The sequence below is a fragment of the Dermochelys coriacea genome, chromosome 11 (assembly GCF_009764565.3).
Source record: "Dermochelys coriacea isolate rDerCor1 chromosome 11, rDerCor1.pri.v4, whole genome shotgun sequence".
Taxonomy (NCBI): Eukaryota; Metazoa; Chordata; order Testudines; family Dermochelyidae; genus Dermochelys; species Dermochelys coriacea.
Window position 1 is genome coordinate 64,103,028 of NC_050078.2, and position 24,846 is coordinate 64,127,873.

At 45.1% G+C, this 24,846-nt stretch overlaps 1 protein-coding gene and 1 long non-coding RNA gene across 2 annotated transcripts in view; one reads left to right on the forward strand and one right to left on the reverse strand.

Moving 5' to 3' along the window:
• Window positions 1-24,846, reverse strand: part of DYTN (dystrotelin) — a 60,983-nt gene that overhangs the window by 3,687 nt on the left and 32,450 nt on the right. The window contains exons 12-15 of the mRNA XM_038420922.2: window positions 23,770-23,840; window positions 17,481-17,628; window positions 15,609-16,113; window positions 7,551-7,700 (exon numbers count right to left, since the gene is read on the reverse strand). Of these exons, the coding sequence (XP_038276850.1) occupies window positions 7,597-7,700; window positions 15,609-16,113; window positions 17,481-17,628; window positions 23,770-23,840 (828 nt within the window). The 3' untranslated portion in view covers window positions 7,551-7,596. The remainder of the gene's footprint in view (window positions 1-7,550; window positions 7,701-15,608; window positions 16,114-17,480; window positions 17,629-23,769; window positions 23,841-24,846) is intronic.
• Window positions 937-24,311, forward strand: LOC122458192. The gene is made up of 4 exons (XR_006278098.1): window positions 937-1,800; window positions 4,817-4,819; window positions 22,307-22,851; window positions 23,187-24,311. It is a non-coding gene; the product is annotated as an uncharacterized LOC122458192 (long non-coding RNA).

Genomic DNA, 24,846 nt, shown 5'->3' on the forward strand with positions numbered 1-24,846 from the left:
CAAAGAAACAATTCCTGACCCAAAGAACTCACCATCTATGAAGACAAGAGATAGACAAAGATTATGGGGGAGAACAATACAATTCAATATACACATGTACACTTGCAATTGTTATTGCTATGGATAGACAATTCATAGATGGGGAGAGCTGGCACTGTCTCCCAAGATTTCACTAGTCAGTAGCAGCAGAGAGATCCTCAGAAGACACTGTTTTCTGTCTCTGACATGCTTTAGGAGGGGCCTTCAGGAAGAGGCTACTACTATGGGCTTGTTCTCGCTACAGAGCTAAATCGGCACTGCTGCAATCAATGCAGCAGCATCAATTTAGCACGTGTAGTGAAGACAGCTCCCATTGATTTCTGTATTCCACCTCAATGAGTGGCAGAAGCAATGTCGGTGGGAGAGCGTCTCCCATCAACATAGTGTAGTGTGGACCCCGTGGTAAGTAGATCTAAGCTACGTTGACTTGAGTTACGCTACTAATGTAACTCAAATTGTGTAGCTTAGATCGACTGGCAGCGGTAATGTAGACCAGGCCTGTAACTGTATATACTTTCCCTCTCGAACAACAGGACCCTGCATCCTCCTTTCTCCTGTTGAATAGCAGGACTATTGGTGAAAAGTAATTGCTGGCCAAGACAACATCAGCTTTGGACCAATCCACCATACAGCTCTGCATCAGCTCTTTTCCTTCATTAAGAAACTACAGCAGCCATTTGACCTTTGAGGAAATGGGCAGGGAAAGGTGTGTGTGTGGGCATGGGGTTGACAGAAAAGTTTAGTTTATAACATAAGGTCATAGTATTACTAAGAGGTCTGGAAGCTGCTGCTGTAAGGGAAACAATTCATGGTATTAATTTTGCTGAAATAAAAGAGTGAGGCAATTAAATGTAAACTTGCAAGTAATAACATTCCTGAAGGAACTGTTACCTCAGGCATTTTCTCCTGTCTGAAGACCTCAGAGCCTAATTCCATTTCATAGCATAGATCTTGTTTGTTTTTGACTGGAGCTCAATTGCTTGGCATGAAAATGATGATGCTTGCTGTAGATTCCCTGACTCTAAACTGGGACCTTGTCACAGGCTGGCTGGCGCTTTAAGGGGAGCTGGGCTCAGCCTTGCCTGTGAGGTAATAGCCATGCACCAGCTGACCCTGATGTAGTGATTTAATGACACCCAATAGCCCAGGCTGTGAAAGGGTCAGGGTGGACTACAAAGAGAGAGCGAGCAGAAAGAACTCAGCCATAGAACACAGCCCATGAAGTAGGCTGCTGAAGGGAGCCATAGTGAGCAATAGATGTCTGTCTATCAAGGATGAGCCAAGGAAAAAGGAAAGGTAGTTCTGTGGGCTAGTGTTCTAGAGGAGGACCAAGGAGCCTAGACAGATCTAGGGAGAAGGCTGAGGGTATGTCTATATTGCAGCTGGAAGTGAGCCTCCTTGCCTCCCACTACTATGCTAAAAATAGCTGTGTGGATGCTGCTGTGGCAATAGCAGAGGCTCAGGCTAGCCGCTCAAGCCCACCTTGGTTTGAGCCTATAGGATAGGCTGAGAAGTATCCCAAGAGAGGCTGAAGGATCTCTTATTGGGACTTGTGAACTTCTACCTGGACTTCTGTTACCCCAGAAGGGGCTGGACTAGATGTGGCTTAGCCACAGAGCAAGTTTGGATGGAAACAGTCCACTGTGGGACCAAAGTGGCTGATAACCGAGGTGCTAGATGCAGATACCTTCAGCATGATGCTCTAACACTACAGCAGTGAGTGGAACTGCCTACAGGCTCTCAAGGACAACTGTTAAGAAAGTATGTACTTGATTAGGAATTGCAACTGTGTGCATTCACGGGGCCCTGCCCTGCAATCTTAAAACTCAATTCCTGGAATCAGGCTCATTACAAATGGGAAGAAATGCAGCTCCCTCCCCAGCTGCCTGACACCACCACCCCTTGCAACCCTAAGAGTAGCTCTGATGTGAGCCACCTTACTGCTGCCCCTTCCTTACTATTCCTCAGCCAAGGGAGTGTAACAGAACAGAAGAGCTGCCCAAAAGTAGGGACTGTGGCCCTTTAACCATATTTTAATAGACTAGAGGTGGCTGCCTCCTGTAGGTCCCTCTTCCACTATGTTTTCTATTTCTTCTTGTGTCATCTGGATACCACTGGTAGAGATGGCTGTGTAAGGGGAAACCATCTCCTTTGGCAAGTGCAAAATATGAGCCACAGCTGTGGCCCTGTGTCTGGGCTACTATAAAGGGGCAGTCAGGGATCCTCCACCATAAGAGAATTCCTAGGTGGTATAAAGCTGGCATAGTCGGCTCTATTACCCACTCCCAACAACACAGAGGATGTCAGGACAGAGTGGGAATTCACGGCACTCTGGATGATCCTCAGCTGGTGTAGCAGTCTCTAGGGGATGTTGGAGGATATTTTGGCCGTTGCTGTCTACAAGAGCGTCAGAATGGAAAGGTGAGTTAGAGCCACCTTTCTCCTCCACAATTAGCTGTGCAGAGGATTTAGCCCAATATCTGAAGTATTTAGATCAGCTGGTTCAATGGAAAATACTGTCATTTATTTATATTTAAATAATATAAATAAAGCCCAGACAAGAAGCAACACGTGCCCTAACAATTAGATTTATAATCTCAAATCATTAACATCCAGCAGAAAATGTGCAAACAATGACTGTATTCAGCCAATCGGTGCAGAAAATCTGCACTTTTAGCACACCAGGAACATACCCCCAGCTTTTTCCCACCCCCACCTCCAAATCCTTATCAAATAATTTGCTTTTACACCATGCATGGAAGGGCATCAAGGTCAGGCTATTTTGGACCATATTTTTGTTAAAACAAAATTCTGTACCATCACTTTGCTCTGTTCTTAGAGAGGATCGTTATCTTCTGGGGGTGAAGTATCAGTACGGTGCATTGGGATTCATCCATATGAAACCTGCAGTGCAAACCTTGAAGTCCTCACTCAGGTCTTTCTTGGGCCAAGTCTCAGACTTCAGCATGAGCTGGCCTGAGGCAAACCTGAATAAAAACAATGTTAAGGCTTCAGGATTTAGTCACTTTTATTTATTGGGAAATGGGCAGCCAAATAGCTATGCACCATATGAAAATGTACTTCCTTATGTCGCAGGCTGGGGCCATCAAGCATAGTGTCCTAGGCAAATAGGACTATGTACTATACTGTTGCTACTGCCAAGGCCACTAAGTTCCCATCCAGATCTTATTCTCCCTGGCTTCTGTGTCTCTTTATGGGGATATAGCTGTACCTGCTTCCCACTGGTCCCTATTACCCTGCCATTTGTTCCATTTCTTCTTGTATTATCATCAGCCAACTAGTATTTTATCTTCTTTAATGTCTGTTCATTTATAGATAAAGTCTTGTTAGCATCTAGCTCCTTCCCTTCATTTGTCATATGTATTCTTTGTCATCTGTGTTAAGCATGATTTGGGGCTTCTGTGACCAAAGTCTATATGAAGAGTTAGGAATGTTTACTACCGTGATCGCTACTTTAAAGGTCTCTTGAGTGGGTGGCTGAGGTCTTGCCAAAGAAAAGCTTTCTATTCATCTTGATTCGAGTCAGATAGCCCCCTTTATCTTGATGCCTTATAATCCCATCAAGACTTCTAAAAACCAGAACTTTTTTAGGCAGAAAAGAAAGCTGTCCGTTGAGACTGCATCTCCTTGTTAAACTCCATGTTTCAATCTGCGTAAATGTTGCTGCATTGTTTATGGAGCTCTGTTTCACATAAGACCTCCTTCACTGTATCTTTTTCCAACAGTACATTAATTTCCCCCCAAGTCGAGATCTTTTTCTACTCTTTAAAGCCATGAACAGTCTCTGGTTGTCCTTGGAAGTTTTATTTTTGGGGACTGACACCAACTGGGAATCTAATCAGAGTAGCACCTTAACTTCACCTATAAGTGATCTAGTTTAGGTACATTAATTTTGGAATTATATCTGCTCTCATGATTTGTGCAAATCCATGTCTCTGTACTCTGTTCACTAAGTCTTCTATGTACTCTAGCAGAACATTTATAGCAGGTTGAGTGATTTGTAATTCCACTGTCTGCAGGGAAACTGAATCACATCCATTTCTTATTCATTAAAGTACATTTGTACTTCAGAATAATTGATTCCTCATTTGTGTCATCAACTGGACACGTACATGTCAATTTGATGGAAATAACCTATCAAATAATAATACATCACAGAGCAAGAATGGGCTGACAAAGAGCGAAATTAGCAATAGTCAGCACTGGTGAAAAGCCAAGTCAGAAAACTTTAATTCATCCTCTCATTCAACAAAGTATCTGCTTCCAATACAGTCTGGGGTGCAGCCCAGACCAGCAAGGGGGCTGAGTCACTGCCTTCCCTGTAACCATGGGTGCCTCACAATGCATCTCTGTTGTAGTTCCCAACCTGGACTGCTCACAGCTAGCCTACCAGCATGCAGGTATGTGTTGCTAGACTATCCTGGTTCAGCAGCTCTGATCCCGCCAGCCAGTCTACATCTCCACTCTGGCTTCCACCACCCTCAGTTACTACTTGCAGGGTATCCCCAACATACTCCCAGTCCCGGATTTTCCCCCAAAAGGGGTATTCTGCACAGTCCAGCCCTTTTTTGGAAAGTTCAGATATTAAGGTTCCTTGCTCCTGTAAAGAGTTGATATTCAATAGTTTACTTCAACTGGATTTACCAAACAGTTCAGTTTAAATGAAGTACTGGATTAGTTTAGATTAAAAATAAAACAAGTTTATTAAGTATTAACAAAGAAGTTAGGATTTTAAGTGAATGCAAGTATAAGAAAGAAAGTTAGAAATGGTTACCTGTAAATATCAGTGAAAACGCATCTAAAAGTCAAACTTATTCTAGCAAGTTTTTTCTCAATGCCTTTCTTATCCACCGTCTTCCAGCAAAATGGAGGCTGACAGTTTCCTTGGCCAAAATCTCTCCCAGAGGCCCAAAGGTGCTGGTGCCTTAGTCTTCTTAGGAGAAAGAGAGAGTACTTGGGGTTCTCTGCCCCTTTCTTTGGTGGATTCTTCTGAGGGTTACCCTTCAAAATAGGGGTGGGCAAATTTTTTTTGGCATCTGGGTATGGAAATTGTATGGCGGGCCATAAATACTCACAAAATTGGGGTTGGGATGCAGGAGGGGGTCAGGGCTCTGGCTGGGGGTTCAGGCTCTGGGGTGGGGCTGGGGATTTGGATTATAGAAGAGTGCTCCAGGCTGGACCCGAGTGGTTCGGAGGGCAGGAGGGGGAATCGGGGTTGGGGCATGGGGTGGGGGATGAGGGCTCTGGCTGGGGGTGCAGGGATGAGGGGTTTGGGGTGCAGAAGGGTGCTCCAGGCTGGGTTCAAGGGGTTTGGAAGGCGGGAGGGGGATCAGGGCAGGGGGTTGGGGCATGGGTGGGGCTCAGGGAAGCAGCGATATGTCCCCCCTCCAGCTCCTATGTGGAGGCATAGTCAAGTAGCTCTGCACACTGCCATGTCTGCAGGCGGTGCCCTGTGGCTCCCATTGGCTGCAGTTCCCAGCCAGTGGGAGCTGTGGGGGCAGCGCTTGGGGCAGGGGCAGTGTACGGAGCCCCCTGGCTGCCCCTAAACATAGGAGCCAGAGTGGGGACATGCCACTGCTTCCGGAAGCTGTGGAGCAGCCCCTGACCCCCAGCTGGAGTGCAGGAGCAGGGCAAGCCCCAGACCCTGCTCCCCAGAAAGAGCTCGAGGGCCGAATTAAATCACCTGGTGGGTAGGATGTGGCCTGCGGGCTGCAGTTTGCCCACCCCTGCTTCAAAGTAAAGTTTATTCAAGCAGTAAAGAAGGTAACATGGAGTCTAGTGATGAAAGAGGCTCCATGCTCTTTTTTTCCCCTCCCTTTTTTTTTTCATGAAATTCAACTTGTTCTGTTTCTAGTCATCTCTTCCCCCTGCTATCTCGAGGACCCTATTTACTACTTCTATGTACATTGAGGGGTAAACATACATGCTTTATTTAGGATATGCCTGTTTAACAACTTTTGCCTAGACAGGCCTGTCTGGTTGTGAGTATGTGTTAATATCATATAAAGTGAATTTGTAACTTCACATATAACACTCTCATACATTTCACCATATTATTGACCAGCAAGTTATTTATTATTTTCAAATGAAATCTCACAAGGCATATTTCATACAAAGATTACAATAGTATGTAGAGTGTGAACACAGGGATGCTTTTGGTCACAGTTACCCACAAAAATATCAGGTCTGGTGGTAACACCACAATTAATAGTCCAAACATGACTGCCTAACCTACTCATCATTGTCTCAATCTTCAGCATTGCTATTCCATAACAGAACTGTAATGCGCGTGACTCTCTTCTGTTACCTCAATTTTATGTCAATATAACTCCATTGAAATCAGGGGAGTTATATTGGTGTAAAACAGATGTAATCATGGAGAATCAGGCCCAAGGCCAGGACATTAAAGAACAACATATAATGCAAGTGGCTTTTCTTCTAAGTGCGAGTTCAGTCCTTTTCTTCCAGATCTCTCTCCTATGTACCAGAAGGAAAGAAAGTGGAATGTGGCACCTCTTATAGATGAATCAGTAGTGATTATATTCTTCTTCTTTTGTCCACTATCTTACTCCCCTCCAAAGCATCCAAGGCTGAAAGCTTGCACTGCTGAAGTCAATAGAAGCTTTGCCATTAGCTTCAATGGGCACAGGATCTGGTGGTCAGCTAGCAATAACCTCAATGACCATCTAAACCCTTATAAGCATTCCAATATCTCTCAATACCATACAAACCTTCCATATATAAACACCATCCTTAAATATTTTCAATGCTGAGTTGGAAATGTTTTCATAATTTGTTTTCTGCTGACTCTGTGACTATGCTGTGCTAGCAACAAAAGAAAAATAAAAGTTTCTCTTCTGATGTTGTAAGTCCTTCAAGTAATATTAAGCTCTTTAACAGTTCCATATATATAAGGGAAGGGGCTTCTAAAGCAATAAAATGCCTCTAATTGTTCATAGCTCTTCCTTCTCACCAATTTAGTTGCTAATTTAATAAAATGCAACTGCCTGACTGTCAGATGTTGGAGACAATGGACAACTTAGAGAAGACAACTAAAGATTTACTCCTTCTATTCAGTGCTTCTTGAACTATGATGCAACGTCAGACAACTTAACAATGAGACTGGTTAGCTAAAGCCATCTCCATGTGTGCAGGTGGGGGAAAAAAAATCCTCCATTTCCTGAAACACAAGCAATTATCAGGTACTATAGTAATGAGAAGATAGTATGGGCCAGATCATTAACTGTATAAGTTAGCATAGCCTCACTGAAGTCAACAGAACTATATTGATATGTATTGGCCAAGATCTGGCCCTATATTTTCTTCAGGTTAGGAATAGACTAGGAATACAAGGTCTAATATAAAGGAAGATTCCTTCTCTAACACCACAGAAGACTCTGATAAAGACCCCAGAGACAGAACTCCATTATATTAGATTATTACAGTTCAATATCTGACTAACTTTAGAGATGACACATGGCTGTAATTACCTGGCCAATAGTGCAAAGAAGTAGTAAGGTTAATAGTGGTGTCCCATTACTTCCAAGCTGGCAAAGTCACCTGGTTGATGAGGTCAGAGAAGGACCTGCAAACATGCTCAGCTGTGGACACCAACTCCTGCTTTATAGCAGACTGCTGAGCTGGAAAGAAAAGAGATTCTTTCACAGCACCTGAATACAGCAAAATTCATGTACAACTCTTTATATGACTCCAATTCACGGTAGCTCTGTAGAAACAAAAGTTTTATCTGCTGGCTTTCATTATTACATCCTTATTAATGAAAAAGAGGCATCATAGGAGCTGAACAAAGCTATGCTGTAATAAGATGGTTGATTATAAGGGGATTTTATGTGATTGGGAGGCTGGCTGTGAGGTCAACCAATTACACAGTCATAGAAATTGGAGATAGAAAAGACCACCGATGCAAGTTTGTTCCATATTTACTGCTGAGAGTGACTTCCTCTACAGTACTAGGTCTTCTCAAGTTTTAAATGACTCAAGCATTGAGGGTTAAATGCTGATCTTGTATGAGTGCAAATCTGGAGTAATTCTAGAGTGATTGCAAGATGAGAGAGGAAGGCTAGTGTTGTGGTGACAGCACTGTAGTGGCAATTAGGAGATCTGGGTTCAATGCTTGGGTCTGCCATATGTCTAATAGGCTATTTATAAACTATGAAGAGAGTTGTCAGATAATATCTCTACTCATGTTGAGTTGGTCTTTGCTCTGTGACTTATATGCATAGGCACTGACTTCCCCTCTGCTCAGTGGGTGCTTGACCCCCTGGCCCCACCCCTGCACTGCCCTCGTCCAAGTTCCCTGCCCTGCCTTTTCTCTGCCTCCTCCCCTCAGCGTTCTGCATCCCTGCTCTTTCCCCTCCCTCCCAGAAAGTCCTAAGCACTGCCAAACAGCTGTTATGTGGCAGTAGGGCAGGAAGCACAGGGAGGGAGGGGGAGGAGTGGGGACTTGGCGTGCTTACGGGGGGAAAGGGGGGGAAGGAACTGAGGATGGGGGAGCTTAGTTGCCAGTGGGTGTGGAGCATCTGCTAATTTTTCCCCATGAACTTGTCTGGACAATTTCAGCCAAAATGGCCCAGCCATTTCTCAGAACAAGGAGAGGGAAAAAATTGTTTTGACCATGTTAGAGTATTTCAAAGAAAAGGTCACCAGAATTTTTTAACACCCCCATGTTTTGAAGCAGGGAGTAGAAATTCATCAGATAGTGACCTTTGTGGCAGGGATGTGCCTCCTTCCATCTCTTGGAAAATCTGTCCAAATTTGACCATTCTATAAGACTTTGAACAATTGCAGTTTGCACATGCTCAGTAGAGATGTGTTAGAGCTTAAAAGCTAAAATCTCCAAAGAATTCATCCTCACTGAACACGAGCACTCCATACCCTCACAGCTTCTACATGGGCCAGGACTGCACATGTGCTATCCCCACATAGCAACTCTGAGCATGCTCCTCCTCCATAAGGCTACAAGGCCAAAATCAAACTTTCCCTGTAATGGCTGCTCTGGTCCAGGGCAGAGCTGGCACTAGAACTTGAGAGCAGTGAGCTTCTCTCCTGTGCTCTCAGTGACCCACTACTGGCAGTCAGCTAGCACAGAGGAGAAAGCTGTCTCATTTGAATACAGCGGCAACAAAAACTGGACTGTGGAGCAGGGAGGAGTAGATTGGGACAAGGTGTCTGCTGAGACTGGAAGTGGAGCAGGGGGAAAAGAAACTGTGACTGGAAACTGGGGTGAGGGGCAGAATCTGGGACTGGCTAGGCCAAGAGGTGGGACTGGAAGTCAGGGAGGGGAATGGAGGCTAGAATTGGTTGGTCAAGGAGACTGACTCATAATGCAATGCATAAAAGGGCTGAATTAAGGGTGCATAAGCATCCTTAATTCTGGCATTTTCCAACTTTTGCAATCTTAGTAATGTTGGTTTCACATGTTTTTTTGTGTGTAATATATATTTATAGGGCCAGATGTAATGGACACTGCGAGTGCCCTGGGCCTTGCATGATAAGGCTTAATAGAATGTTATTCATTTCAGATTTTAAGCCGTTTTAAATTATTTTTTAAATCTTCCCAGCTCAGTTTTATAGCATTATTTTCTTTTCTCATATCCAATTTCCCTCCCGCCTTGAAAATCCATCCAGCATAACACAGGTGACCTATGAATCTAACCACTTCCTGTCAGTGAGAGACATACAAAAACTGGCTCCCTACCTTTCGTAACTGTTGTTTTTCAAGATGTGTTGCTCATGTCCATTCCAAGTGGATGTGTGCGCGGTGCATGCACAATTGTTGGAAGGTTTTTCACCTAGTGGTACCCTTCAGGTTGGCTGCGGAGCCTCCTGGAATGGAGCCCTTATGGTGGTGAAATAGGTCCCTGCTGACATGCCACCTCTTCAGTTCCTTCTTGCCAGATAATCTGAAAGAGGGGAGGTGGGTGGGTCTCGGAATGGACATGAGCAACACATCTTGAAGAACAACAGTTACGAAAGGTAGGTAGCCATTTTTTCTTCTTCGAGTGATTGTTCATGTCAAATCCAAGTAGGTGACTCCCAAGCAGTCCCCTGGAGGAGGGGTCGGAGTTCACTGAGTTGCCGACTGTAGCATGTCTCTACCAAATGCAGCATCGTCTCTCGCCTGCTGAGTGATGACATAGTGCGATGTAAAGGTATGAATAGACAACCATGTCGCCGCCCTGCCAATGCCGATGGGGACCTGTGCCAGGAATGCTGCAGATGAAGCCTGTGCTCTTGTGGAGTGCGCTGTCAATGCTGGGGCCGGAATCTTTGCTAGGTCATAGCATGTTCTGATGCAGGCCGTGATCTAAGAAGAGATTCTCTGAGACGAAATAGGGAGACCTTTCATTCTTTCTGCAATAGCAATGAAGAGCTCCATCAACTTCCTAAATGGCTTTGTTCACTCGATGTAAAAGGCTAATGCCCGTCTGACATACAGGGAATGGACCATGCATTCCCTGTCGTTGGCGTGCGACTGGCAGAAAGATTGCCCGATTTGTGGGAAATTGTGAATCTACCTTCAGGAGGGAACCTGGGTGCGGCCACAATCGCACCTTGTCCTTATAAAACATGGTATAAGGGGGCTTGGACATCAAAACCTTGAGCTCAGAAAACCCTTCTGGCTGATGTTCTAGCCACTAGAAACACCACTTTCCAAGACAGGTGGAACAGCAAACTCATTGCTAGGGGCTCAAAGGGAGGGTTAAACTCCCATGGCGGGATTGGTTGTTTTACTTGGGGGTACAGTTTGTTCAGCCCCTTGAGGAAACGGCCAACCCCAGGATTAGCAAACACTGAGCATCCCGTTGAGCCGGAATGGAAAGCTGAAACTGCCACCAGGTGCACCTTTATTGACGAAACTGTTGCTTCAGGTTAAGCAAGAAGTCCAGGGAAAAGGGAATCAAGGACTGCAACGGAGGAGTACTTTTGTGGAGGGACCAAATGGAAAATCTCTTACACTTTGCCAGATAAGTGGCACAAGTGGAAGGCTTCCTGCTGCTGAAGAGAACCTCTCTAACCGAGTCTGAGTAGGTAAGTTCTAGTGGATTCAGCCATGGAGTTTCCATGCTGTGAGATGGCGAGACTCTAGGTTAGGGAGCTGGAAGCAACTGTGGTCCTGTGTGATCAAGTCTGGAACCAAGGGCAAAGTAATGGGCATATCCACTGACAGGTCCAGCAGCATGGTGAACCAGTGCTGACGTGGCCACGTTGATGCTATTAAAATCAACAACGCTTTCTCTCACTGGACCTTGAGGAGGACCTTGTGAATGAGTGGGAAGGGCGGGAATGCATACAGCAGGTGCCCTTTTCAGGACAAGAAGAAGGCGTCCGTGAGCAAGCCCGGGCTTTGCTTCAGGAAGGAGCAGAACTGTTGATGCTTCCTGTTGCACCATGTCGCAAACAAGTCTATCTGGGGAGATTCCCACTTTTGGAAGGTGTTGATGGTGACATCCAGGTGTAGATACCACTTGTGGCTGTGAAATAACGTGAAACAATGTGAAACCTGCTGAGGTGATCGGTCAGTTCATTCTCTGAACCGGGAAGGTACGAGGCCTCCAATTGTATCAAGTGGGGGATGCGGAAGTCCCACAGCTTGAGGGCTTCCTGGCACAGGGACAGGAGCTAACACCACCCTGTCTGTTTATATAAAACACTGCTGTGATATTGTCTGTCAGTACGGATATACATCTTCCCTGTAGATGGTTTGAAATGTCTGGCAAGCGAGGTAAACCGACCGCAGCTCCCTGATGTTGATGTGCAGCAAAAGTTCTGCAGGGTACCAAGAGGCCCTGTGTCTTGAGTTCACTCAGGTGCACCCCCCATCCCATCGCTGATGCATCTGTGACTACAGACAGCAACGGCTGAGGTATGGAGAAGGGCACTCCCACACATACTGCTTGCAGATCGAGCCACCATCGGAGGGATTCAAGAACCTGAGGAGTAAGAGTGATAGAGTCTGTGGGACGGGACTATGGACACATGGAAGTAAGTATCCTTCATGTCAAGGGCGGCGCACCAGTCTGCCGCATCCAGAAAGGGAATGATGGAAGCGAAGGAGATCATGCAGAACTTCAGCTTCTTCATGAATCTGTTGAGGTTTCGAGGGCTAGAATAGGCCAGAGTCCACCGTTGACCCTGGGGACTAGGAAGTAACGGGAATAGAATCCCCTGCCCCTGAACTCCATAGGTACCTCTTCTACTGCTCTGAGTTGCAGGAGCATTTACACCTCTTGCACTAGAAGTTGCTCGTGAGAAGGGTCCCTGAAGAGGGATGGGGAAAGTGGGTGGACAGGTACAGAATTGGAGAGAATATCCCAATTCTACTGTGCTTAAGACCCAGCAATCTGATGTTATTTGAGCCCAAGCATGGTAGAAATAGGATAGATGGTTCACAAAGAAAGGAGAAGGATCCAGGATATGGACTGGTGTGCCAGCCCTGGGCACACCTTCAAAAGTTTTTCCTGGGAGCCGGCGACTGTCTCACTGAGCCTTGGCCCTGGTAGAGGAGGAGAGCAGAGGCCTTCTCCTATTACTCCTACCCTGTCTCCTGCTTATAGTCTTGCCTCAGCTGAGAGGGGTTGAAGCGAGGCGGGGGCTGAGGCTTAAAATGCTTTCTTTGCGGTGCCGCGTATGAAGCCCCAAGGACTTTAAGGTCACTCTAGAATCCTTAAGATTATGGAGCCTAGAGTCCATCTACTCAGTGAAGAGACCCACACCATCAAAAGGCAGGTCCTGTATATTCTGTTGGACCTCTGTGGGGAGGTCTGAGACTTGTAGCCACAAGCTGCACCGCATGTCAATGGCTGTAGACATTGTATGAGTGGTCGAGTCTGCTGAGTCTAATGCAGCCTGCAAGGAAGTCCTTGCAATGGTCTTGCCTTCCTCCAGGGCAGCCCCAAAGTCAGAGCGGGAGTCAGATGGAAGTAGCTCCCCCTAGACAGGGAATTCCAAGAGTTAAAATGGTAGCGGCTAAGAACCGCCTGCTGATTGACAATTTGAAGCGGGAGTCCCCCGGTGGAATAGACCTTATAGCTGAAGAGGTCTAGCTTCTTTGCCTCTTTAGACTTTAGGGTGGGGCCCGGGTGACCCTGCCTTTCCTTGGCCTTGGCTGCATCCACGACCAGCATACCCAGCTAAGGGAGGGTGAAAAGGTATTTATACCTGTTAGAGGGTACAAAGTACTTCCTTTTCATCCCTTTAGCCGTGGGAGGAATGGAAGCAGAAATGTGCCAGAGGGTCTTGGTAGTATTGTGGATGGTCTTGATCAATGGCAAGGCCACCCTAGAAAGGCCTTCTGGCCTCAGAATGTTCATCATAGGGTCCATTTCTTCTGACACTTCCTCCACTTTTGGGCCCAGATCTTGGGCTACTCTTCTGAGCAGCTCCTGATGGGCTCTATTTTCCAAAGCCGGTAAGGAGGCAGACCAGCTGGGTACTGCCTCGTCCGGGGAGGAGAATGAAGAAGCCCTCATAGGCATGGGATTCTCCTGACCTTCCAACTCATGGAGGTCCTCCCGTGCAGGTGCTTCCTGTGCAGTGGCAGATGCGTTGCCAGATGCAAACTCGGTGCTGGCCCGGGCACTGGGCTCTGAACTCCTTGGAGGCTCTCTCACCATTGAGGCAAACAGAGGTCCCCCATCTGTCCGAGGTGACCGAAAGGGACGTGAAGCTTGGCCCTTGGGCTTGATGATACGCCCAGGGAGTCCAAAATGGCCGATGAGCGGGTGCCTGCCACTGTGGTTGCCAGGGCATCATCAGAAGTTGTTGCATCTCGTTATATCTGGAGCAACGAGACTGGTGCTTGCTGCACCTGGAGACGTATGATTCTGGTTCTAACTCGGAGGACGAGCATGTCAAACTCCCCAATTTGACTCTCTCGTCCTGGGGGGTCCAACAGAATTGGAGTCAACAGTTCTGTCTGGATGGCCAGAGTCAACAATACTGGCTGTCCCTGAGCAGGAGCTGAGTGTCCCGATGTGGGACGCACTCCACGGGCACCATCGTGCTTCACTGCTCGGACAGTCGACAGGTGCCCCCTTTCAGCTCTTCTCAGCTTCTTATGCAGCACCAGTGAGTGAAATTGGTGCTGAGAAGTCGCCAAACTTGTCTTCAGTGCCAGAGAGTGGCGGTGCTGCGGGTCTATGGGCCCCAAATCCTTCACTACCACTGCAGCCTCCCTCACTGAGGCCGGTGTGCTCCACACCGAAGTGCGGGGCTTGGATCCTGATGCCGTCTGAGCCAGTTGGGTATGGAGAGCTGACTCCATAAGGCGAAGCTTAAGTCTAAAGTCTCTCTCCTTTAGTCCTTGGGTGGAAATTCCTGCAGATTTTGCACTTGTCAGTTTTGTGGGTTTCCGCCAAGCACTTTAAGCAGGAGTCATGAGGGTCTCCCCTGGGCATAGGTTTCTGGCAAGACCCACAAGTTTTGAAGCCTTGAGACCAAAGCATACCCCAGTCCCTGGAGGGTAGTAGGATAACGGGGAGGGGGGTAACCCCCAACAGAAACTTATCTATGAACTAATTAACTAAAATACTAGAAAGAACTAAGTAGAACTATATACAATACAAGAATAACTGTTCACTAGGAGAAGAGCTTGCCCAAGGCAAGAGAACAAAGTAGCTTCGAAGACCGTCACTGGTGGTAAGAAGTAACTGAAGAGGCAGCAGGTCGGCAGGGACCTATATTCACGGCCATAAGGGCACCACTCCAGAGGGCTCCACAGCCGACCTGACAGGTACCAATAGGGGAAAAACCTTTAGACAATCGTGCACGCAGTGTGCACACAGCTACTTGGAATTGTAATGAGTAATCACTTGAAGAACTACAGGTTCCTCAGAATGCCATGTCACTCCCTCCTTAGTAATTTACAGTGCCAGGAAGCACACTAACACAAACATCCTAGACATATTGTCTCCCATGCATTTCAGATTTCCATGTAAAAGCTTTCTGATAATGTCAAGGGATGCAGTGAGGTTTAGTTACTGCACGTCTAGAAATAAAAGAAACTTATGTAACACAAATTATCTAGTTAATAATATACTGTCTCACCAAATAATATTCAAATTGATGAAAAACAGCAGGTGCCATCATTACATACTCTGGGACATCTGTGAAGAGGGGATACAAAGGACACATCCCCTATGTTTAAAGAACGGATGTGAACTCTGTGGGCCTCCCTTTTAGAGTAATTCTGAACCAGCGAAAGAAATTCAAATGAGATCTCAAATTTGTAGAGAAGGATGCAAATAAGTGCAGCACCTGACTGACCCAAAGTGTAAATATAAAGGCACCTCATGCTAGACTCAATGGACTAAATTCTCTGTTGATGTCAAAGGGTGACACTTTATTAAGTCAGTGATGCTTCACTCATTTACACCAGAATAGAGTGGTCCATCAGGTCTGATTCTCCACTCACTCACATATGTGTCCGGAGTAGCACCAATTAAGTCTATAGAACTATGCTGGAGTAAATTGGATATAGGTCAGAAGACAATCGGGCCTAATATCTGTGATTTTAGAACTCTTACCTGGTTGCAGTTGGAGAGATAAAGCATCCTTCAGCTTCAGCACTAGCTGCTGCAGTTCCTTCTCTTCATTCACCTCCTTCTCATTAAATGGCAATTCTGCTGCAGTGGGACTAGAAGCTGTGGTCATAATTCCCTGGGGAAGGTTCCTGGTCCTTTCAGGTTGTGATATCCCCTCCTGATCTGTCTGAGGAATTCCCTTCTCTTTTGATTTTTCATGCTGTCTCATTAGGGGATTGCCATTCTGCAGGAACACTGACCCCAGGGTGGTACCTGATGATCTCAGATTCACTGCAGCTGGATCAGTCTGAGTCTGTAGTAGCTGCCTTTTTTTTGCAGAGAATGAGGGATCCAGGGATTTCGGCTCAGTGAAGCTAGTGGGGATGGGTTTTGCCAGAGCTGAATCTGATCCATTGTGAAGTTTTCTTTCCTTCCAGGAGTCCTCACTTTTTGGCATCATATTTTGACACAGTACAAATGAAGGATGGTTTGGTGGTTGTAACATTGCCTGAAATGAACACAACACAGGAAACCTCGTGCTTGTAAAGCTTGATACAAAGCCAATGGAAGCCTGTTAAAGAGGTAGGATGGTTTTGTAGTTAAAGAACTGAAATGAGACTCGAGATCTGGTTTCAGTTCCCTCCCATCTCTACTACAGACATCCTGTATGACCTTGGGCAAATCAGTGAATCTCCATGACTCAGTTTCTCCACCTGTAAAAAGATGATAGTAATCTTCCCTTGTCTGTCTTGTTTATTCAGGTTGTAGTTTTTCAGAACAGGGACTTTCTCTTCATATGTTTGTACAGCACTTAGCCCAATGGAGTCCTGATCATGGCTGGGGACTTTAGACACTACTGCAATATAACAACAAATCAACAGGAGTTATTCCATTGACTTCAGTCGATTTTGGATCAGGCCCATAAAACTTTGGTGTCTATCAAGAAACACCATCTCTGCCTTTTTCTTCTTCTAGTTACCTCCTGCCTGATTTTCAGTGTATTGGGTCTAATTATACTGTACATAGGTTTCATTCCACAATTTTCTATGTCTCGATTTATTGCAACTTCAGTCTCAAGATATTATATCTTATTGTGCCAGTAAAATGGGGACATCACAGTAGCCCAAGATTTAATTTGTTGGAAAATTATTCTAAAAGAATTTAACTGAGAATATAGGCAGAATATATATACACGCACAACCACACCCATGCAATGTGTGCATCCATATTTGTGTGTGTGTGTGTGTGTGTGTGTGTGTGTGTGTACATATAACTCATGCAAACAAATTGCATGTATACCCAGCTGTAAGATGCCATGTATTTGCATAGCATATGGACTAATATTTTAGAGTGAGAAATTCATTTGAACTTTAGAAACCAAGGGTTACTTTAAATGAATCATAATTAAAATATTCCAAAAGAAAAAGGCAAAATAAGATATTGATCCGCAGCAAGGAAAGACTTTCCTTTAATTATCAGACTAGATCTCTAATTCTTATCACCTGACAAGATAAGATTGTTCTTTAGACTGCACTGTCTAGTGATGTGTCCAGTCTTGCTTCGGAGGCATTGAGCAATTCTCTTTGGAGACTTTTTTATGGTTGGAATTTCTCTAAGGGTGTTTTCACTCTCACTCAGTTATTTATTATTAATTATTACTCTTATTTATTTTTTCGTACTGCGGTAGTGCCTACGAGCCCCGTTGTGCTAGGTGCTGTACAAACAGAACAAAAAGAGTCCCTGCTTTCCATCCATCTATCGACAACAGACAACAGGGGGAGCACAAAGTAACAAGGAGACAATGCTGGTGCGCAGTGGTCAGAACAAGTCAAAGCCAAATTGTTGTCAAGATTCTTGGTTCACTGTTCTCGGTACCTTTATTTCCTGCAGCTCCACCTGCACACTCTCATGGTTTGCTATCAGGGCTTGGAGCTTTGCTTCTAGTCTGCAGCTTTTGGCTTCCTGGGAGTTATGGAGGAGCAGCACCTTGTCTTTCCATTCGTTTAACTGCTTTCCCAGGTACCTGCCAGGCAACAGAGGGACAGGGGAGTTACTGGACTAAATTATCTTCCATGCACACTCCTTAATGCAGAGCACAAGAGAGGACAAATATTGCAGCTTGGCTGGTGCAAAGGGTCTATAGGGCAGGTATAAGAACCTTCCTACCCAGGGTGCAGGGGTCAGTACTCCAGAAGTTGAGCTGTCTCCACAGAAGCCTATACACAGGACATTCCAGGAAGCCCAGGACATGGACAGGATGGAGAAGGTGTGGTCAGTATAGTCCTGGGCTCTGGTGATTCAACATTCCTGGAATGGCCCATGGGACTGTCACAACAGAGACAAGAGACAGGGCTGCCCTCCTCTGTGCCTCGGGTCAAGCCAGCTCCTGCTAGCTGTCAAAGTGGGGAAGTGCAAGCTGTCTGTCCTGGCCCCAGCACAGGGATGAATCTGCCCCATTGTTCCTTGACGATGATCCTTCTTGCTAAGGACCTTTGGTATGGCCTCCGCTGATTGCACAGAAAGTTTCTACAGAAGCCACTGTCCTTGGAAAGATGAGGTTATTGCAATCAAAAGTGCTACCCCCACACATACTAGAGCAGGATAATTAGAGACTATGCACATAATATCTACTCAGGGCAGACAATACATAAATACCACCCATTTCTCTAATCAAGAGGCAGACTCTTACGGAGAAGTGCTGCCCACAGGATAGCAATACAGCTTTGTCTTGCCCACCGCTGAGGTGGAGCAAGAGATATAAAAGATGGTTAGCACTGGAGCAATAAGACAGCTGCTGTATATTGCTTAACTGAAATAGTTATCCCCACTCTTCTATTACATTCTAGAGTTCTAGTTTATTAACTTTCCATTGGATAATGTGTTGGTTCACATAAGCAAGAAGCAATGGTGTTATAAATCAGTCTTTTACTAAATGGTTTCTTCCAGCTCTATTTTCGAAAGAAGAAATACATCAATCAGTACGCACTCAGCAAAACCCACACTAGGGGTAAAGACAGAACTCATCTGCTCACTTTCCTCATGCCAGTAGCCCCACTGACCCCTTTAATGGGATTATACATGTCAGCTGAGCAAGATTTGGCCATAAGGCTTGTAAGAAGTCTGGACGCGCAAAGTTAACACTAGTATTTGGAGCTGGGTTTAGAAAAGGTTTTCCTGTCCTTGCGAGAGGTTTTTTTTTTTTTTCTTCAGATTTTTGAAATTTTTTTCCCACCCTGAGATGGGACAAAAAGTCAATCTTAAATTTTTTTTGTGAACCAATGGTCTGAAAACTTTTTTGGATCAGATCAATTAAAGCATCTCATTTTGATACCGACCCTTCAAATTTTTTTAAAACTTATTTTAGTACAAATTAAAATTTCTAAGCAAAAAGTCATTTTAAATCAGAAAATGAACAGATCAACATTTCCTGATTGGAAAAATGTTTCATTGGAAAATTCTTGACCGCTCTACTAGTCCTTTTAATAGTCCTTATATTTCAGCATTTAATGGCTCTGTCCTGTGCGGTTCTGAGCATCTTTAGCTATTTCTGTGCCCATTCCTGTCAGCAAACATTCACCTGAGTAACTTAACCTGTGTGAGTATTTCCACTGACTAGGAATGAAGGGGATTGCTCCTGTGAGCAAAGTTACTCATTTTCCTGTTTACAGGATCGGGTCTTGAGCAGGGTTGCCAACTTTGGTTGGATGCATTCTTGGAGGTTTCACTACATGACACAATCTTTAAAGATTCATCTTTAATTCCTGGAGACTTGGCAACCATAGTCTTGAGTCAGGACAGAGTACATTTCTGAAGGAGCAGGCTTCATACGCATCAACTCAGCTACCATTAACTTCAGTGGGAGCTGAAGATGTTCAGCATCTCACAGGACTGACCCCTATGGGTATATCTACACTGCAGTGAAAGACTGAGCTTGATCTTGGGCTCCAGCCTAACACCCCTTGCATCTACACTACAATTGCTCTAACCCAGGACTCAGTCCCAAGACCCCACAGGGCTGCAGGGTCCAAGCACATGGAGGAGAGGAAGGTGATCAGGAACAGTCAACATGGATTCACCAGGGCAAGTCATGCCTGACCAACCTGATTGCCTTCTATGATGAGATAATTGGCTCTGTTGATATGGGGAAGGTGGTGGATGTGATATATCTTGACTTAAGCAAAGCTTTTGATACAGTCTCCCACTGTATTCTTTCCAGCAAGTTAAAAAAATATGGATTGAATGAATGGACTATAAAGTGGATAGAAAGCTGGCTAGATCATCGGGATCAATGGGTAGTGATCAACGGCTCGATATCTCGTTGGTAGCCAGTATCAAGCGGAGTGCCCCATTGGTCAGTCCTGGGGCCAGTTTTGTTCAACATCTTCATTGATGATCTGGATGATGGAATGGATTGCACCCTCAGCAAGTTCGCAAATGACATTAAGATGGGGGGAGAGGTAGATATGCTGGATGGTAGGGATAGGGTCCAGAGTGACCTAGACAAATTGAAGGATTGAGCCAAAAGAAATCTGATGAGGTTCAACAAGGACAAGTGTAGAGTCCTGCACTTAGGAGGGAAGAATCCCATGCACCATTACAGGCTAGGGACCGACAGGCTAAGCCACAGTTCTGCAGAAAAGGACCTGGGGATTACAGTGGATGAGAAGCTGGATATGAGTCAACAGTGTGCCCTTGTTGCCAAGAAGGCTAATGGCATATTGGACGGCATTAGTAGGAGCACTGGCAGCAGATCAAGGGAAGTGATTATTCCCCTTTATTCAGCATTGGTGAGGCCACACCTGGAGTATTGTGTCCAGTTTGGGTCCCCTGCTATAGAAAGGATGTGGACAAATTGGAGAGGGTCTAGAGGAGGGCAGCAAAAATTATTACGGGGCTGGGGCACATGACTTATGAGGAGACACAGAGGGAATTCGGCTTATATAGTCTTCAGAAAAGAAGAGTGAGAGGGGATTTGATAGCGGCCTTCAACTACCTGAAGGAAGGTTCCAAAGAGGATGGAGCTAGGCTGTTCTCGGTGATCACAGATGATAGAACAAGGAGCAATGGTCTCAAGTTGCAGTGGGAGAGGTCTAGGTTGGATATTAGGAAACACTATTTCACTAGGAGGGTGGTGAAGCACTGGAATGGGTTACCTAGGGAAGTGGTGGAATCTCCATCCTTAGAGTTTTTTAAGACCTGGCTTGACAAAGCCCTGGCTGGGATGATTTAGTTGGCGTTGGTCCTGCTTTGAGCAGGGGGTTGGACTAGGTGACCTCTTGAGGTCTCTTAACCCTAATCTTCTATGATTCTATGTTGGCCCCTGAATCCACCATGAGGACTGAAGGCAGCCAGCAGCAGGCTCCAAGTGAAAGGCATGAAGTGACTCTCTTAATGAAACCAGTCCCAGAGCAGGCTGTGGATCAGCATCAACAGTGAGTTCTTGGTCCCTACTTGGAAGAGCTGTTTGATCCCTCTGCCTGAGGAACAGCCCACTGCCAAAATTTGCAACAAACTCGGTGCAGTCTGAAGCAGCCCCAAAGCCCAGTAAGTATATGATTCAAAATTAGTTTATTATTACAGTAATGGGAGGGATTTCTGCTCTAAGAAGCAATGTAAAAATAAGTCCCAGCTATTAGCATGTGGCCAATAATGGTGGATTGTAGCACAGCACCGGGGTGTTCGCCTTCCCTGCCTCCCACCTGTTTAGTTCAAAATGGTAACCTGAAATTTCAAAGATTCATATACAGCTGTAAAGGTTATTGTAACTGTTAAGTCACAGATGTTTGCTAGGGTCATTCATGATTTCCCTTCAGCAATAAGAAATATGCCACGCTGTAATCATTCCTCGTGGGTCTATACAGCTTCCTGTGAATAGCGAGTATGTTTGTTTGGAGAAAACTCTTCTATTTCCAAATCTAGCTCATTTCTGTTCAGGGTAATCCATGCAGTTTGCGGGTCACATATTCGTTTCTCCAAAGTATGTGTGGGGCATCAGTTTTCCCCCAGAACTATGCCAGGTGCAGGGTGGAGAAAAGCTGCAGATTTTAGCATATTTGCATGCAGCAGTAACAGGGTAAGCCAAAGATGCTGTGTTAGCTCATAAGGTTAATTCCTTCACGGATTCTGACCCAATCCTGGCTGCTGATAGCTGCATGCTTTTCCTGAAGCAGGAGCTCCACATAGATAGTCACATTGTGGGAAGGGGCATATTTTCCAGACCCCCCTCCCGTATAGCTGACTCAGATATGCTGTTTGGTCACTATATGTTTGAATACTTCAGCTGCATACAGTGTATGTTTCCCTCCAGCAGCTTGGAATAACATGTCCGTCTGCCAATAGGGCACCACAAGAACACTTATGTCATCTTCCAAAATATGAAAGACCTGAAATGACAGAAAAAGCCTTTTGCAGCAAGGGCATTATACACACCTCTTCTCCTTCTCTGTGTGACAATTAGTTATGAAATTTTTATGAAACAGAAAAAAGGTTACGATTTTAAACTTACCATTGTCTTCACACTTCTGTAACTGTGACTAACAAGGCTGTGTTCAGAGACACTTGAGGACTGAAGCATCCCCTTCACAACATGTGTTCACTTTAGAAATGTAACATTTTATGTTCTTGAGATTCCACCATAATTAATTCTATGCTCCTCCACTGAGCTACTTTAGACGGCAATCCTTTTTCTTGTCCTATTTCAGGACCCTCAACCTCTACTGCCTGCTGTTCTTCAGGAATTCGATCCCTGGCCCAAGGTACCAAGGTGGGTCTGGTACCAGAAGAAGAGGGATGAAAGACTGAAACAACAGCATACTGACAGGCAAGATGAAAGGCTGGGACTCACCACCCCAGTACAGAACAGGGTTTCAGTGATGGGGCTGTCACCTGGAAAGCAGTTCCTGGAACAGGAATGGTGGCTTAGGGAGGGAGACACGGCTGCTACTCTGAAAAGAGCTCAACAGGGAACTGTTTCAGCGACTCCTGTCCATAATGGCTGCCAGAATACCATCTCCTGTTGCCTCCCCTACACCACAGCACAATCACCCTGCAACATACCTCAGATTCATACAGGATTCAAAAGCAGTGGGGCAGGACAACTAAACTCCATGCAGCCTTCCTTCTTCAACTCTTTTCTAATGGAAACATCCACCTCCCTACCCCACTGCCAAGTGAAGGGAAAATGTGTAAAGAAGGGAAAGGAGAACATGGGGCCAGAGAACATGTAGTGGCATGGGGATTATGTCAGGTATTAAGTATTTCCTGGTGTGTGTGTGTGTGCATATGTGGTTTTGTTAAGGCAGCTGGTTTGCCCAACATTGTGTGAGTGTTTTGCTATTTTAAGACATTTTTACAAATAACATGCTTCATGTTTTCAAAAAAGTTCATTGCTATCAATGCACCACATCATGCAATCATGATTTGGGATAATAAAGCTGCATTCTCGGGGTTATTTCCAACTTGTGTTCTGGAACAGGCAGAAGATTTTTCTTGTATAAGTAGTAAAGTTAAATGATAATATTATAATAATCTAAAATAGGACTTGGAAAATTGCGATGTGTATTTTTTTTTGTTCTTTTGCAGGGACGATAGGAGCTGAACTAACTTGCTGTGTTCATGAGAAGCCAATAAAAACAGCTTAATTCTTGTAACAATATTTAAAGGGAAATTAATATGTGACAACACATTAATGAGGTTCTCTGACATGGCTCTTGAGAACATGAAAAAGAGAATAAGAGGCCACAATTAACATATACTACATTTAATGGTATATATTACTGACCCATGTGTAAGGCCAAACTCTTCCCTGGTGTAAACTGGCACAGTTTCTTTGACTTAAATGGAACCATGCCAATTGACACCAGCAGAAAATTTGGCTCATTAAATTGATGCCCACATGGCAGAATTAAGACTTGCAAGCTGTCTCATTGAACAATGCACACGAGAGCTGTATCCCAGCATTTGACAGCTAGAAAAAATCTGATGGACATACACACACTGCACAAGGATAAAAATCTTTCTCTTGCTTTGGTCTGGTTTAGGGTTGGAAATGAAGGGTTGGGACTGGAAGGAAAGAAGCAGTAATGTTTATTCAAGTTGTCTGGTTTTAATATTAAAACACTTATCTCCATTAGATTTCAGCTTTGGTGTTAACACACTTACCCACCTCTTCTCACTGTGAAGGGCTTTAATGGATTCATGAGCTTTTAACAATTCTGCCTTAATAGAGGCTATTGCCTAAGGAAAAAAGAGAGAAGATTCTGTTTTGAATTTTACCAGTGTCGTGCTTGTAATCATATTTGCTGTGTAAACCTTGCTGTAAGCAGTAATATCATATTTAGGATATGTCTACATTACAGTTTTTGCCTTGAGTTATTTCACTGCCATTAACTTGAGGTATTAGCACATTTCTAACAGTCTGGATACTTCTCTAGGGATCACACTTTTCCACTGTGCCAGGAAGCAGATCCTCAGGAACCCCTAAGCATCTTGATTTAGCACGTCTAGTACAGTTCTCGTACATCCTATATCTACCTTCTGACAAAACAGGACTCTAGGACTTCCAATCTGTGTCTTTTAAAGCAGCACTGAAAAACCAGCATGGTGTCATAGTAGAACACAAAAGGAGGATAAAGCTCCTCAGAAAGAATTCTCAGCCCATGGAGAAACTAACAAGTCAACAGCCAGCATGACAAAACCCCAGGCTACCTCACCAGAGGAAAAAGAACACACTGCAGGAACCCAAAGGTGGCAATCCTGTCTCTCTCTCTCTATCTCTCTCTCTCTCTTCTGAAATGAATGCATGCCTGACAATGAGGTGAAGTGCTCTTGACTTGAACATCTGCAGATGCTCACAGCTGCTACTGCTGGTACATGCTGGCTGACAGTGTCTCATGTTCTCCATGGAAGTACAGCTCCTGAAGAAAGGTTTTTTAGAGGCAGAGCATGGGTGTGATGGCAAAATAAATGAGCTGATATACAGGGACTGATTCTCAGTTACTCCATTCTGGAGCTGGGGAAGGGACCGAGGGGTGGGGTGGCAAAATTGGCCTTGACTTCTTTTGTGCTCCCCATAGCCTAGGGCTATGCAGAGGCTGCCTAACCTGAGGCTACTTTAACTTACACTCTGCTTCCCATGGCCCCTGGAAAATAAAGCAATACTGTTGTGCAATGCATTCACCTCCACCCATTCCCACCATGCCCCTAACATGGCTGCTGGGCAGGGAGCAGGGTTGGTTTAGAG